The sequence below is a fragment of the Eublepharis macularius genome, chromosome 14 (genome assembly GCF_028583425.1).
Source record: "Eublepharis macularius isolate TG4126 chromosome 14, MPM_Emac_v1.0, whole genome shotgun sequence".
Lineage (NCBI taxonomy): Eukaryota > Metazoa > Chordata > Lepidosauria > Squamata > Eublepharidae > Eublepharis > Eublepharis macularius.
Window position 1 is genome coordinate 23,560,982 of NC_072803.1, and position 15,847 is coordinate 23,576,828.

At 43.5% G+C, this 15,847-nt stretch overlaps 1 protein-coding gene across 1 annotated transcript in view; it reads left to right on the forward strand.

Moving 5' to 3' along the window:
• UNC5D (unc-5 netrin receptor D) overlaps positions 1–15,847 on the forward strand; it is a 300,179-nt gene that overhangs the window by 138,499 nt on the left and 145,833 nt on the right. The window contains exons 6-7 of the mRNA XM_054998048.1: positions 2,869–3,049; positions 6,941–7,108. Of these exons, the coding sequence (XP_054854023.1) occupies positions 2,869–3,049; positions 6,941–7,108 (349 nt within the window). The remainder of the gene's footprint in view (positions 1–2,868; positions 3,050–6,940; positions 7,109–15,847) is intronic.

The window sequence follows — 15,847 nt, forward strand, 5'->3', positions numbered from 1 at the left end:
TTGTTCCTGTGAAGCAAAAGAGAGAGCTAATCCTTACTGCTGCTACCCAGGATGTGGGATGCTTAACCGATTTTGCGTGGATAATGTTGTCAACGGCTCTTTCTTAACCGCATGTTGTAATTGGAGCAAATTTATGATTATGCTAATACATCCTTGGCTGTTCTATATATGGAAGTGAAGTTAATCCATATCTGCCTCTGCATTTCCTTCACAGATCATTTTGTGTTGCAGTGATGCCGCCTGATAGGAGAATTTTCATTTCAAGCATGCCTGATTTTAAAGGAAAGGGGAATGATAAATTTACAGGGTGTTATAGACAGTCATTCTGAAATTTACTTCATGATCTAAGCATTAAAATCTTCAGAAAGCCTAACAAGGGCTGGGGGAAATGTCAGTATTTTCAACCCATTTTGAACAATTGCATGATAGATACCCATGAAAAAGCAGGAGTTCAGTGTCAATAAATCTCTAGTCTATTATCATCCTCACCGCCCTGGGCAGGTTCAAAATGTGGAGCCTGTCTCCATTCAGATATGGAAATTCTGCAAACTCTCACACACTTCTCCCACCCCACCCCCACTTCTTCTCCTTTGTGTCTCCCTTGGAGATGTTCTCCAAAAGGAGCTCAAATTGTTGGAAACAGTAAAAAAACACACAACCCTCTCATCCTTGAAAGAATCAGCTTTTAGAGGTTTTTAATGCTTTGGTATCATTTGGACAACTATGGCGGGCACACCATGTGAGATTAGAACCAATTATTTTCTAAGAGGCCAGGCCTTGAGGACAGAGTTACATATAAAAGGGGAAAGGGCTGCAGGAATGCCAAACGTGCAAATTAAAAAGTGCATGATGCGTCATGTGCGCCCTTGCAAATCATCATTTGAGTCCATAGTTCTGAGAGCTTTGGGGATTTTTTTTAAAATGTCCCTTCTTCTTGATGTTCTCCCTTCCCTCTGTTCACCATTCTTTTAAATGCTGCACAGTAATATAAACATTTCCCCCCTACAATTACAAATGGAGACTTTGCAAATCAAAGGCCTATCTCTTGCACTTGGAAAATTCTCAAGTGTATGTGTGTGCGTGCATGCATGTGTGCACATGTTTGGGGGTGTATATAGCATAAGATGGCTTTAAATTGAAACTGAGTGTGTTGCAATCAACTACCAACTTTCTATGATTCCCGTAGATGGGTATGTGTGTGAATGAGCTGTGATCTCTAATTTTGAAGCACTGGCATGTAGCGTAAAAGGATCAGAGCCCTGCTCCAAAAGAGATGTCAGCCATAACATTAAGAGCCTCGTGCTACAGCAGCTAGTTTCATTAGGAGATCTGGGATCAGATGGTTGATGGGCTCTATGAAGGTCACTGGTTGACTTTGGGCAAGTTCCACCTCTCTCAGCATTATTCTACAGTGTTGTTGAGAAGATAAATTAAAATGATATAATGAACTTTAAAGCAGAGTGAACTTGTTAGTGCCTCACAGCGCCATCCTAAACAGAGTTACACCCTTCTAAGCTCATTGATTTAAATGGATTTAGAAGGATTTGGATTGCACTGCTGGAGTACTGAAACAAAAATTCTTCAGCTCTACACATTCACTGTTGTTCAGAAACACTACATAGACATGCACACACACAGAGCTCTTAAACTTCTGCTAGAGAGGTATGAAATGAAAGAAGTTTTAATTAGGGGTTTAATATTCTCAGCTTATCAGCCTTGCTCTGTTTTATGGATAGATTTTTTTACCTTGTGCTTTAAAAAAATGGCTTGTGTATTATTGTGTGGTTTTTTATTGTAAGCCACCTCAAGCAGAACTCTGAAGAGCTGGTATAGAAATAGTCTAAAGAAAGAAAGAAAGGGGGTATGGCAGGGGGTGAAGATTGGAAACAAACCTTAAAATAGCTGTTAGGATATTGGGAACTATATTGATGCCTGTATGGCTTTTGGCTCACCCTAAGCATTGTGTTGATCTCCCATGCTCGTGCATAAACATCATATCGAGTAGCAGCATTGTCACAATTGCCTGCCTTCTCATTTTCCTGCTACTCCCTCCTCCCTGGTAGCATTAATTTGCAGAGATGTGGGGAGCGAAAGGTACGTCTGCTATGCTCCTTCTGTCCCTAGCTAACCAACGTGACGGATGGTACTGGAAAAAGAGCCTGCTGCTTGGCATGGATTCTAATTGGCTCTGATGGTCTGTGGCTGCAGATTTGTTTATAAACTAGGAAAATCTACAAATTGCCAACCATCTGCACTGAGCAGTGTGCTAATGAATGCCTGTAGCCCACAGATCCATAAGCTGATTACCTCCACATTACAAACCCTTCTTCCAGTGGTACCCAGCTGAGTTATCTGTCTGAGCTTGAACCATAGCAAGATATTGTGACTTAACTACCACTTGCTGATTCCTAGAGATTGAAAATGCTTGCCACTGAAAAGCCGATCTCAGTTGTTGTTGTTTTTAAAGCTTTAGTGGAGTCTGTTGAGTCTACCCTTCATTTACCTGTTTTCTGAGCAGTTCAGTTCAAGCAGGGTTATGCTGGTAAAAACACATATAGAGTATTTGAAGATGTAGTGGCATATAAGGTCCATATATTGCTATTTCTGCCCTGACCTAGATAGCCCATGCAAGCCTGATTGCATCTGATCTCAGAAGTTAAGCAGGATCAGCCGTGGTTAGTAATTGGATGGGAGACCACAGTTGCTATGCACAGGCAGGCAATGGCAAACCACTTTCTGATAAGTGAATTTGCATTTTCAACATAATTTATCACATAAGGTATACACCTCAAAATATGTTTCGCACCACAGGTGTATAACAAAAAAAAATGGACCCACCCGTTCTTGCTCTTATATTTTCTCCACCAGGTGGAATGGCTTAAGAATGAGGAACCGATTGACTCTGAGCAGGATGAGAACATTGACACCCGAGCAGATCACAACCTGATCATCCGTCAAGCCCGCTTGTCTGATTCCGGGAACTATACCTGCATGGCAGCCAACATAGTTGCCAAAAGAAGAAGCATGTCAGCCACAGTTGTGGTGTACGGTCAGTGGATGTGAAATGCTAATAACTGCTTGGCCTGCGAGTGCTGATCTGGTGATTGCCACAGTTGAATTGAGCATCGGTAGCTTTTAAAGAGATTCAGATCAGATGTGGTTCCTAAAAAAGGATCTTCAGGCCAACAACTCACTGGGTTGGATCCAATGACAACCTTCTGCACCAAAAGGGTATCTTCTGTTCACAGAGTCCAGTAGCACCTATAAGACCAACAAAAATTGTGGTAGGATATGAGCTTTCATATCTGGAGAAGTGAGCTGTGACTCATGAGAGCTCATATCCTACCACAAATTTTGTTAGTCCTATGAGTGTTACTGGACTCTTGCTCTTTACTGCTTTAGACAAACCCGGCTACCCATCTTTTTCTGGTCACAGAGGGAGTCTTCTGTATCCTCTCCTCCATAATTAGAATTTTCAATAGCAGAACACAAAGACATCTTTGAATCCAACCCACTTTTCCAGGTTAGAGAATTGTATGTGGAACTCCATACAAGTTATGGGACTTTTAAAATGGCTGAGCACTGGTTTAGTAGTAGAGCATACATTTTGCCTGCAGACAGTCTCAGTCCCTAGCATCTCCAGATAAAAAGATTTCAGGAAGGTGGTGTTGCCAAAAAAAAAAAAAAATGTTCTCTGTCTGTTCTAGGGGACCTTCTGCTCATCAGAGTAGGTATCGGGCTGCATTGACCAATGTTCTGGCTCAGTACATGTCCGTAAATCACACTGTGTTGAAACCTGCTTGCCATTGGTGAAACAAGATATAGAAGTAGGTTATTTACATGTAAAAATGTGCATGGGACTGGGTCGCTTTCACGTTCACTTTCTTTATTCCATGTTCTCAGACCAATGGGTCATATAAGCAGACAAATCCAGTAATTCAAAGGTACAGAATAATACAGTTCAATAAAATAATTGACCAAATAACCAGAAATACTAAACACAAAGTATAAAATATGTCATTAGGGGAAAATATCATTAAAAAAATAGATAGAAATTTTGCCAAACAGTATCTAGATTCCCTGATTCACAGTCACAAAATCGTTCAGAAAAGGAAATCCTTAGGAACCCAGTCATGGGACTGGGTCAAATCTTTCAATCTGGACACCTCTTGATTCACATAATGGACGAATAGCTTTTTCCCCCTCCCAAATCACCAAATAATTTGTAGATGCTTATTTAGTATTTTTTAAAAAACTCTACCTTCATAACTGTTCTAAAAATATTCCTTGGATTAAGATATTGTGTGTTGCATTTTAATGAGTAAATTGGATCAACAGTTAAAAAGAACATTAATTAGCTTTTAATTGATGGACTTAATAATTGATGAGACCATGTGGGAATGTCCCTCCTCGATGCACACCCATATTGCTCACAGGGCACCTATTCTCAGCTGCCGTGCTTCACCACAAATGGTTAAAAGGTAGCTAGGCAACCATGGTTAAAATGAGAAGCAAAGATAACTTTCAGAAGGGTAAACAGCTAAGAAGAATGAAATGTGTGTCAGATTGTATAAAATGATAAAATCCAGTCTGCACTTCCGATACTGCTATTAGCATTGCTACTTAATAGATGTTTAGTCTAGGGTCTGCAGAGAGCACACAAGTAATTCAGTTTCTATTTAGAGGGCTTCCAGTCTCCATGGCAGGAACTAGGGTGAAGCCAAAGATGGATTCTTGAATAAGAATGGACTAGAGGAGAATTAGGTGAAGGAAAAAGGTAATGTTAATAGAGTTCCACTTTAGCAAAAAAATGGGTAGCTGTATATACTAAGAGTAGCTGCTTTGTACTGAATCTGACACCCTTGGTCCATTTAGACCCATGTTTTTTTCCTCACTCTGGCAATGGCTTTCCAAACCACAGGCAGAAATCTTTCCCAGCCCTGCTGCCAGAGGTCCTTTGACCTAGGCTGCTGAAGACTGAATGTGGGACTTGCCACTGTCCTTGAGGAAGATCCTGCATTTGAGGGCATACTATTCTATGAGTAGCGAGTAGCACAGGAGAAAGATGAGACATGGGATTATTGGAAGAAAGCAAAGGTGGTTGATAGGACAGAAGTAAGGCTTTTTGTTGCTGATGCTGTTGTTTGGGTGTTACTTTGTTTTGCATGCAGGCTTATGCTTACTATAAAATTCAAATCAATTATTTTAATCAAATTATGATTGCATGTGGGCAGCTCTTCAAATTTTGCTATGGAAAGATATCTTTGATGAATGGACATTCTCAAAAAGAAAAAAACAAGCCTCCATAACAATTAAGGGCAGACTCATATACTCATGGACTAGGGATTCCATATATGCAGTAGCCCTGCTGTATACATGACATAATATGTAACATTTGACTTTGTAACATGGCATTTGAGAGACAATTCTGAGTGGGCATGGGGTGATTTCTGTATTTCAGTAAGAGAACAAAAAAGGAGGCCATGGATTGAATACAGCTTCCCAGAGAACTTGCTGTAACTCAGTACTCCAGAAGTAAAGTTAAGATAATTGCCTGCTTGCATCTCACAGAGGAAGAATGCAAATCAGACTTTAGCATCATTAATTTAAAAAATCTGGTTTCCACCCTTCTGTCTTTTTTTAAAAAATTGCAATATCCAACCTAATGAAGAGTTCTGGTGAACTTGAAAACTTAAGCAATGTTTTCTCGCAATGTAGTTGGTCCTCATCAAAGGTATGACACACATTTTGACATCATGTAACTCCGTATGTCCAAACTGCATTCTCCCTCCAAAGGCCTTTTCAGACATTACAATATGTACGGTAAAGCCCACCAACAGGACTGCATCCACAATGATCCCAGTATGTACCATCAGCATTGTGTCTGAACAAGGCAATACATGGTTTCCTGTGCATTTACAACTTTAGTAAATGTATAAACTCCAAAAGTTCTTGTATACTAAAGCTGCATGTGTATGGAAAATCCACACATTGCCATTTTTGCATGAAATGGTGACTGTACATATCAGACGCACTGCAGGTGGGGCATGCTCCTGTTGGTAGGCTCCTGTTACCTGTGGTTGTAACACAAAAAAGTTTGGGGTAGGGCTACCAGGTCTCCTTCTTGGTAGGGGGGTGGATGGTGGGTAGAGGGTATGTTCCGAAAATCTCTTTCAGAGCAATGGCATAACATCGCTTCCAGGTTTATCCTGGAAGTGATGTCCGTGTGTTGATGTGGTAATCTGGGTTTCACTGGAAACTATGATTTTACAGTAGAGCTTCTGGTGACTCATACAGCACTGTGTCAACACAGTGACATTACTTCCAGGTTCACCTGGTAAGTGATATGCTGTAGGTCTGATGGGACCTCCCATGTCCCCCCCCCCACCAGTCTCCTGCTGGGCATTGGCCACGGGGTGCTAACCTTATATGTGAATTCATGAACAGCCAGCAGGGGTCATCTATGCATGGAGTCTTAGCAACTCATCCTCTAAAGGAGAGACTGTCAGTCTCAGACTTACTGCCACAAAGAAAAGATGTAGTTGTTTAGCTTCTCAGAGAATCAAACGGAAATGGGAAGAGGAAAGCAGAAACATCCCTTTCCTGCTTTCCCCCCACTCTCATTAAAACATAGAATGACATTTTATTGATTAAGTCAGAAGCTGCCTAGACAACCTCTCTTCATCTTTTTTGCCTTTAAAGGATCATGTTTATCCTTTAAGTGGAATGTTTTTGTAAAGAATTAAGGTGGTTGCCTCCTCTTTCCCCATCAACATCTTTCTGTCATTTCTAGCACCTCTGGCATATAAATCTGCCTCACGCAATCATGCCAATTTGTTGACAGCAAATCCTTTATGTAATTGCATCTAGGTGTTATTTAAGCAGCAGAAAAAAATGTTAATATGCCTTCCATACTGCTTTTTTTGTGTGTTGGCTGCAGTGAATGGAGGCTGGTCTTCGTGGACAGAGTGGTCAAACTGCAATGTACGATGTGGAAGAGGGTGGCAGAAGAGGTCACGGACCTGTACAAACCCTGCCCCTCTCAATGGAGGCGCCTTCTGCGAGGGAATGTCTGTGCAGAAAATTACCTGCACTTCGCTTTGTCCTGGTGAGAGAGATGTTCTCTGGCAAGTCTCAATTTAAATGTTGCCCGGCCCATGGGGGGGGGACCTGTCACTCTGAGTTGTTTGTAGGATGCAAAGTCTTCAGAAGGTATTGCTTATTTGCTTGGCATGGAATTCTACTAGCTCCACTTTAGAGGCAAATTTGTGCAAAGTCCTAGATTCAGTGCAGCATTACGGACCTTTTCAGACATTACAGTCACTTGGAGCCTAACAACTATACATTGCAGAAACATGCAATCCTCACAATATGTATGGTTGACATGGTGTGTGAACAGGGGCAACACATGTGTTTAACTTATACATATACCTTCAGAACAACTGAAGTGATCTCTAGATTTTTCAGGGTTCACACACACTGAGCCATATGCCCAGGAAAATAAACACGTTTTCCTTGTTCACACAACATGGTGACTACACAAATTGGGAAGATCAGGAATAGCATGTGTCCCATTACACATGGTTAATATAAAAGGTAAAGGTAGATCCCTGTGTAAGCACCAAGTCATTACTGACCCATGGGGGGACATCACATCACGACATTTTCTTGGCAGACATTCACAGGGTGTTTTGCCATTGCCTTGCCTAGTCATCTGCTCTTTACCCCCAGGTAACTGGGTACTCATTTTACCGACCTTGGAAGGATGAGTCAACCTTGAGCTGGCTACCTGAACCCGGCTTCCAATTGAACTTAGGCCGTGAGCAGAGCTTGGGCTGCAGTACTGCAGCTTACCACTCTGCGCCACGGGGCTCTTATACATGATTTTAATGTCTGAAAAGGACTTATATTATGAGGTATGTCAGAGTTGGGAACAACATCAGGATGCTGTGGCAGTGAAGTATGAGAAAATTAATGTTTCTGTGCCAATTACAGCCACCATTACTAGATGCGGCACTATGTGGGGCGGGGGAAGAATGCATAAGTGAATTCTTATGTCAAGGACAGCATGTCGATGTATGAAATGAAAATGGTTGGAAGCTTGCAAGAGAACCAGTGTGATGTAGTGGTTTAAAGTGTGAGACAAGTCTCTGGTAGAGCTCACACTCCTCTGGGAGAGGCTAGTCCAAATCTCCGCTGTGCCATGAAGTTTGCTGGGTGACCTTGGGCCTGTCAACATCCTATCAGCATCATCTACCTCATAGACGTGTTGTGAGAATAAGATGATATATTTGTGTGCCGCTGTGAGCTCTTTGGAGGAGAGCAGGATAGCTTAGTGCTCACTCTCACACACTCCATCTCTCTCTGTCTCTCATTCCAGTGGCCAGAAATTTGGGACAGAATAGCCCCTCACCGCTGGAGCTACCACCACAAAGCAGGCTGTAGCTTCACCTTTGAAGTAAACTTTAGTATCTGGGAAAGGGGCATAAGATGGTAATAATCCATGGCCTCTCTCTGAGGGCCAAGCTACACATGACGAATGACACTTGAACAGCAAGTGGATTGAGTGGAGGGCAAGTGAACAAGGAGAAATACACTTGCCGTTCAAGTGTCATTCGTCATGTGTAGCTTGGCCCTCAGACTAATATAAAAATTACCATCTGTCTCTAATGTATGACATAATTAAACCAGTAGATAGAGATTAATAATCCTCAGTGTTCGTCTCAGTATATGAATTCTCCTCTCTCCTCAAAGGAAGTGGGATTGTACATACTTGTAAATTTTAAGCATATATGCATATTCTCTTACGGTTTTATTATCTCAGGGCCAAGCTACACATGACGAATGACACTTGAACGGCAAGTGTATTTCTCCCTGTTCACTTGCCCTCCACTCAATCCACTTGCCGTTCAAGTGTCATTCATCATGTGTAGCTTGGGCCTTAGGCAAACGTTCTGGGTGACGAGGCTTTTAAATATGACTTGACTTAATCTTGGATTTTATGGAAGGCTTCTCCCCCCACTTTTGAACTGTCTCTGTTAATATGCATAAATTGGACATGAGCAACTTGAAGTAGAGATGGACACGGGATGGCAGAGCCAAAGTTGGTAGTTGCAAATCGGTTGACAGACGTATCGATTCTGCATTTTGCAAAGGTGTTAACAAGAGGCCTGCAAGACCTGCTGAGATGTTTCTTGTAAATGTCAGAATTATCTCAAGCTCTAGAGCTAATTGAACCTTGACTTTGCAAAGCAGTATTTCCTTGGCTGCCAGAAAACAATTCCTTTAATGAACTTTCTGAAGTAAAAGATTAATAGTATTTGAGAAAGAGACAGAAATAGAGAGAGATGTAGAGAGGAATATTGTAGATCATATTTACATCCAAATTTAAAGAAACCTAAACCTACAACAATCAAAGTTCAAAACAGGCCAGGTATTTCCAAGTATATTTACATTGTTGTTTGAACGTCACCTTTCATGACAGCTTACTCTCAGAAAAACTGCCTGTTTTCTTCTGGTGCTGGTGCTATTTCTGCACACACACCCCTTTGGGAGACCTCTTCTCCTACATGTGATGTCCTGAAGGCAGGAGTGGTGGTGCTGAAATACCCCCTTCCCTGTTAGAAGAAGGGACTGGTGATGTCTCTTGCTCAGGCCTTTAGGACCTCCAGCAGAGAAGAAGGAAGGCAATAACCATAGAGTCAGTTAGATAGATAGGCTGCTATCAGTCTCCTTCCTGCCAGGGGAACTTCCTTCCTTCTCTTCTCTACCCTTCCTCTCTCTCTTCTTCCCTGCATGCACTAGGAGAGGCAACATGGTGTCTCCTCCTGAGAGAGATGGCCTACTTTCTATCTAAAGACATCCTAGCTAGTTAGATGAGTTATTAGTTCTTTCTCTCCACTAACCTTATGTAATTATATTTATTTAGACAAACAGTTGTTGGTTCTCTAACTTGGATGAGAGCTTTCTGCATGCAGTTTTGTTTAGTTAACATGCCTTAACTAAAACCCAATATTCCCAACCATCACTTCCTTTGTTTCAGCATCTCCTGATCACTTTCACACACAGCCCACTCTCCTGAATTATTCAGTGCACGGAGAGTTCATTGTCTCAGTTGCTTCCTCTGAAACTTGGTCCCCTTCTTTCTGTTCTGCTCATTCCTTAGACTCGTGATACTCAGGGCCAAGCTACACATGACGAATGACACTTGAACGGCAAGTGGATTGAGTGGAGGGCAAGTGAACAGGGAGAAATAACACTTGCCGTTCAAGTGTCATTCGTCATGTGTAGCTTGGCCCTCAGTGGCTCTGAAGCCGCCCGTAGCTCTTCTGAGAGCTGCTCCACAATTTGGCACCTGCCGCACCATTTGGGACAGTGGACAAGCCCCTTGTCTGATGTGATTTCCACCTTGAAAGAGGTACCACCAGAGGAACGGGTTAGCTGCAAGCATCCCTGCAGTACAGGCCTCATGCCAGGGATGGAAGTCAATATGGCTGTTAGTTGATGGTAATCGTGAATATGGGACTCTGTGAGCTGCACAGAGAGAGCCACAGCCCTTGATTTTGTAATTTATGTGTTCAATAATTTAGCCCTGTCTGTCTGAGCTTTGTCTACCCTTCTTATCCCTATTCTGGCTTACTGGATGACCATGGGCCAATAATCTTCTCAGGTCCAACCCTCATAGGGTTGTTACAGAGAGAGAGCAGGAGGAGACCAGGAGATCCTTGGAGGAAGGGCAGGAGAGGGAGGGAGGGGGAGAGAGAGGGAGATTTTTTTTAAAAAAACACCCCTACTATTTTCTAAAGCAGAAGAAAACGGGCTAGTCGGTGTAGAGCATGCTATACTTTCTCTAGCTGTGCTCAGCAGCAAAAGAATGCACTTCATGTAATGAATGTTTGAACCTGTGGGGGCTGCAGTTTTTAGCCAGCTTGTGCTGACTTCTAGCTGTGTCATTTTTAGAAAGATAGTTGAACAAATGACACCTGCATAGGCTGAACTCAGCCTGCATCATCTCTTCTGGCACATGTACAAATGTAAAAATTTCCACATTTGCAGTGGCATGTGAAAATCCAATCCACATGATGCTCCATCCTTGGTGGCTGCATGTGTTCAAACACAAGTTGTTATGGCTGAATGCCTGTTGCAAAGTTCAGATGCAATGCTAAGCTGTGGAATGCTGCTACAAAAGTGAAACGGTATGGGCCCTGGGGCTCATGGCGCAGGTCTTTCCCCCTATGCACACATCTTCCCTTGCGCGGTGAGAAAACTAATCTCCAGATTTTCAATAAACCATAATTTGCTGTTACATCTCTGGTTTATGCTACTCCTGAAAATCAGGATTCCAAACCCTGATTTATTCCCTGTTTGGAATTCGAATTACCAGGACTAGCACAAATCACAGTGGAGTGGATCCTACCTCTGACTTCCCATACCACTGAGCACAGCTTGTTTTTGTTTGTTTGTTTGTTTGTTTGTTTGTTTGTTTGTTTGTTTGTTTGTTTGCATCCCACCTTGGGCTCAGGTTTAGAGCCTTCATCCGATCTAAGGAGACTTCCTCCAACTTAAATGGCTCTTCCATTGGAAGAAGAGCCCTTTAAATCGAAGGAAGACTTCTTAAGCTGGAGGGAGACTACTTGGAAGATGTTTGGATCCATCCCAGTTTATCATATTAGATGTAACAATATGTTGTAGGTTTTTTTAAAAAAATCCACCCCAAATAAATAATTTGCTCATGACCGATGAGCAGAGGAGGAAGAAGATAGGAGTGAATGCTTGAGTAAGCCCTGGGCTCCTTAAAGGTTAATTCATGTAACAGAAAAACATGGTTGGCCTTTTGTCTGATATGAGTGTGATGTGCTCTGACTGGAATTAGCAGCTCCCATGCAGGGCTGTTAAGGGCCACTACAAAACCTCTGGCAAAGGTTCCATAACGGATCCTTCTCACACCTCCCAGACTCAACCCAAACATTCCAGGAAAACAAATCACATTATTTGCCAAGCATCAACGGTCTCAAAAGTGACCAAGGACTCTGGAATTTTTGTCCCCTCATTCCCTTCTCCATGAGTCCAAATAGCCATAAAACTGCCAGTACCTGTGTGCAGTTGCTGGCACCATTTCTCTAACCCAGTATGTGATGTCATCCTGCACCAGGGGCTGCCACCACAGAGGTTAGAAGTAGAGATGGGCACAAATCGAATTACGACCCCAAAAAATGCACAAACCAGTGGTTCGTGGAAGCTCATTTCTACGAATTTCCGCAAACTGGTCTACTGGTTCGTTTGGGTCGTAAAGGGGCAGTTTAAATGGCCATTTCCCCAGGTATTGACCTATAAGGCCCTGTGCAGACTGGGGCCAGCGTACCTGAGGGACCGTCTCTCCCCGTATATTCCCCAGAGGACTCTCCAATCAGGAGAAAAGAAATTGCTATCAGTCCCTGGCTCCAAGGAGGCCTGCCTGGCCTTGACTACAGCAAGAGCTTTCTCAGTCCTGGCTCCTACCTGGTGGAACACTCTGTCTACCGAGACCAGGGCCCGGCAGGATCTACTATCTTTCCGCCGGGCCTGTAAGACAGAGTTGTTCCGCCAGGCTTATGGCTGAGGCTGGGCCTCCACTGGGTGGAGGATATAACATCTACTCCCCTCCCTATGAGAGCTGCCCACCACTGTTCTGAAGCTGCTGCCATGTTCAATTGCACTGTTGCACTTTCTGTACTCAACGATATTGCCGCCACCAAGAAAAGAGTGCTGCTATTTTTAATCTTTATACAATGTTTTTAATGTTTTATGTTTAATGTTTAATGGAATGTTTTAAATGTTTTAATGTTGTTATCCGCCCTGAGCCTGCTTGCGGGGAGGGCGAAATATAAATACGATAAAATAAAATAAATAAATATAAACTTTTCCTGCGGCTTGCAAGCCGCAGGGCCCTTTAAACTGCCAAAACCCCTGGCCCCAGCTCCAGCCCCACACTTGCCTTGCCCTGTAGGCCCACAGCATCTTCCCCCTCCTCCCACGAGGGGCGGGAAAGCCATTTTTGGCCTCTTCCACCACTGCGTGGGCCTGCACAGCAGTGAAGGAGGCTGAAAATGGCCTTCCCACCCATCAGATGGCCGCCGTGGGGGCTGGGGTTTGGGCAGTTTAAAGGGCCCTGCCACTTGCAAGTGGCAGGTCCCTTTAAATTATCAACGGGCAGGCAGCGAGGGGGATCCCCCCTTGCTGCCTGCCAGCTGATAGTTTAAAGGAACCTGCCACTTGCAAGGCAGGAAAGGGCCCTTTAAACTGTCGAATGCCCCTTTCCCTGCTGCTGCTAAGTGGCCAGAAAGGGGCGTTTAAACTCCACGAACCATGAACCACGAACTGGTTCGTAAACTGGCCCCAGTTCGTGCCAGTTCATGGTTCCTGGTTCGTGAAAACCCATGAACCACGAACCTCATGGTTTGGTTTTTTTGTGGTTTGTGCCCATCTCTAGTTAGAAGTCAGCACAGGCAAGCAGCTCAAAGAGTTAGGAGAATAGGCATTCATGCTGTAAACCTTTCAAAGAACAAGAAAATGTGATTCTACCTGATCGTTTAAATAAAATAGCCACATTGGCAGGGACTGTGATTTGCATTCAAATAGTGAGTGTGGGTTTTTTTTGAAAAAAAATGCATCCCATCAATGCAGAACACCACAGTATTGGGGGCAGATTGCACAACTGAAGCATAATGAAAGAAAATTACTCCAAAGTTGTCCAGTACAAACAGACCCCTTGCTTTTGTCCCAATTGAGACTGAAAACCAATTTCGAACTGTCAGCATTTTTCTTGAGATGACTTTTGGGTTTGTTTGTGTGTGTGTTTGTGTGTGTGTTTGCTTTGGGCAATCTCTGCTGCTTTTTAACAACATTGTGCTAGCCCAAATGAATGTGAAAAATGGTGCAGAAAGTTGAAGAAGGGTAAAAAGATACAATCTAAAAGAAGCTATTAGGCTGCTCTTGGATAAGAGGTACCTTCTGACACATTTAATTGAATGCTGCTTTCAGCTTTAAATTCAGCTTCAAGTTCTAGTAGAAAGATTCAGTTCACCTTCATTCAAGTCCTGTAGCTTAGCTGTAGTTTACGTAAACAGATGGACTGTTCTCCTGTACTTGTTAAATACTCTGTTTGTACACATACAAGAGTATTGGTTCCCGACAGGTCTTCTCATTGACTTGCTGACATGCATGGACTTTTATTTCATGGTGAAACATTGAATCCTGCAGTCCCCCTCTGCAGTTTAGCAGTGGTGGTCTTAGCCACAGGACACCTAGGGCAGCTTCTATAGGCTGGGAGGGCCCCAACTGCCCACTGTCCTGCCCCCCCATGGAGGGAGAAATTAGCCAGACCCCACATACCGGTGCACCTGCTCACCCCCTTGGAGGCTCTGGTACTGGCCAGCCAGCACACATACCTGTCTGCCCCCTCAAGGACTCAACAAGCAGCCAGCCAGTGTTTCACGCTTGCCAGCCCAGCAAGGGATAGTCCACCTGCTTGAGCCTGCCTGCCTTGCTTATCCTGGAAGGTAGGGGGTGGGCACTGATAATGAAGCCCCATCCTGGTTTCCCCCCCCCAGGGAACTCAGAATCAGTAAGACCACTTCTGCATTTCAGGAACAGTTTTATACATCTCCATTTGGGATCATTTGGGAGAGCTGCTGTAGCACAGTGGTTAAGTGGTTCAGCTGTGAATCAGCACTCTACTGGTTCGAATCCTACCACTGCCATGAGCTCAGTAGGTAGCCTTGGGTAAGCCGCTCCTCTCAGCCCCAGCTCCCCAGCTGTATTGTAGGGATAATAATAACATTAACTTGTTCACTGCTCTGGATGAGACACTAATCTATCTAGAAGAGACTGATCTAGATGAGACATGATATATAAGCAAAGCTGTCATCATCATCATCATCATCATCATCATGGTTTAGGGCAGTGATTCCCAGTAGGATGCATGTGAGTCCCTTGGTCCCCACTGACACATTTCCTAGTACCATTCCTTCCCCCAGCTGGTCCTATACTTTCTCTGTATTTCAGAAGTGCCTACAAAGCTGAGGACCCCTGGTTTAGGGTTATGGGCTAAATCCAGAGTGTAAGGATTGGATGCATACATGTGAAGTTATCATTCTGCTCCTAGAAGGTGCCTGTTCATTCCCAGAATCAATATTTTCATTCACTGAGGTTTCTTTCTGACAGTAGAAGGATGCCTTCTAGGAACAGAAGTGCATCTTTTGATGTTAGCTTATGACTGGGTTGATGCATCCAGTAGTGCATCAGCTGGGAGCACGGTTAGTGGCAGACTCACAAGCAATGGCCAGGGGAAGGATATATGGCCAAGTGGGGGGGGCACTTAGGCAGGTGGACAGGAAGGAGGGTGCAAGTCGGGACACAACAGCAGGCAGGGAAGAAAGGCCCAGGCATTCTTTTCCCAGCCCTCCCGAACCTGGAAGGGGCCCTGTTGGTGGCCTCAATCTCATGATTGAGGATATAAATAGTCAGAGATCTTTCTAGATGAAGAAAATGGGCATTTGGCCACTCAAAAGGTAGTGAAGTTGGAAATCTCTCTGTTAAGAGAAAGATGGGTTGGATGAGTGCCATTTCCCTGGGTAGGATATTTTAAATAAGTACATGTGAGGACACGCTTCCTTAGTAAACCCAAGTTACTAAGGTTTTGAAGTTAGGTAAGCATCTTCGACAAAGTCTGCTTTTTAAAACTTCCATCTGGACCTATTTAAATAACTTTGCTTTACTCTTTGCATATTTTAAATCCATAACAGTGCAGCTGTAAGCAGAGTTACACCTTTCTAAAACCATTTTCTTTGGTAGACTTAAGAGGGTTTAA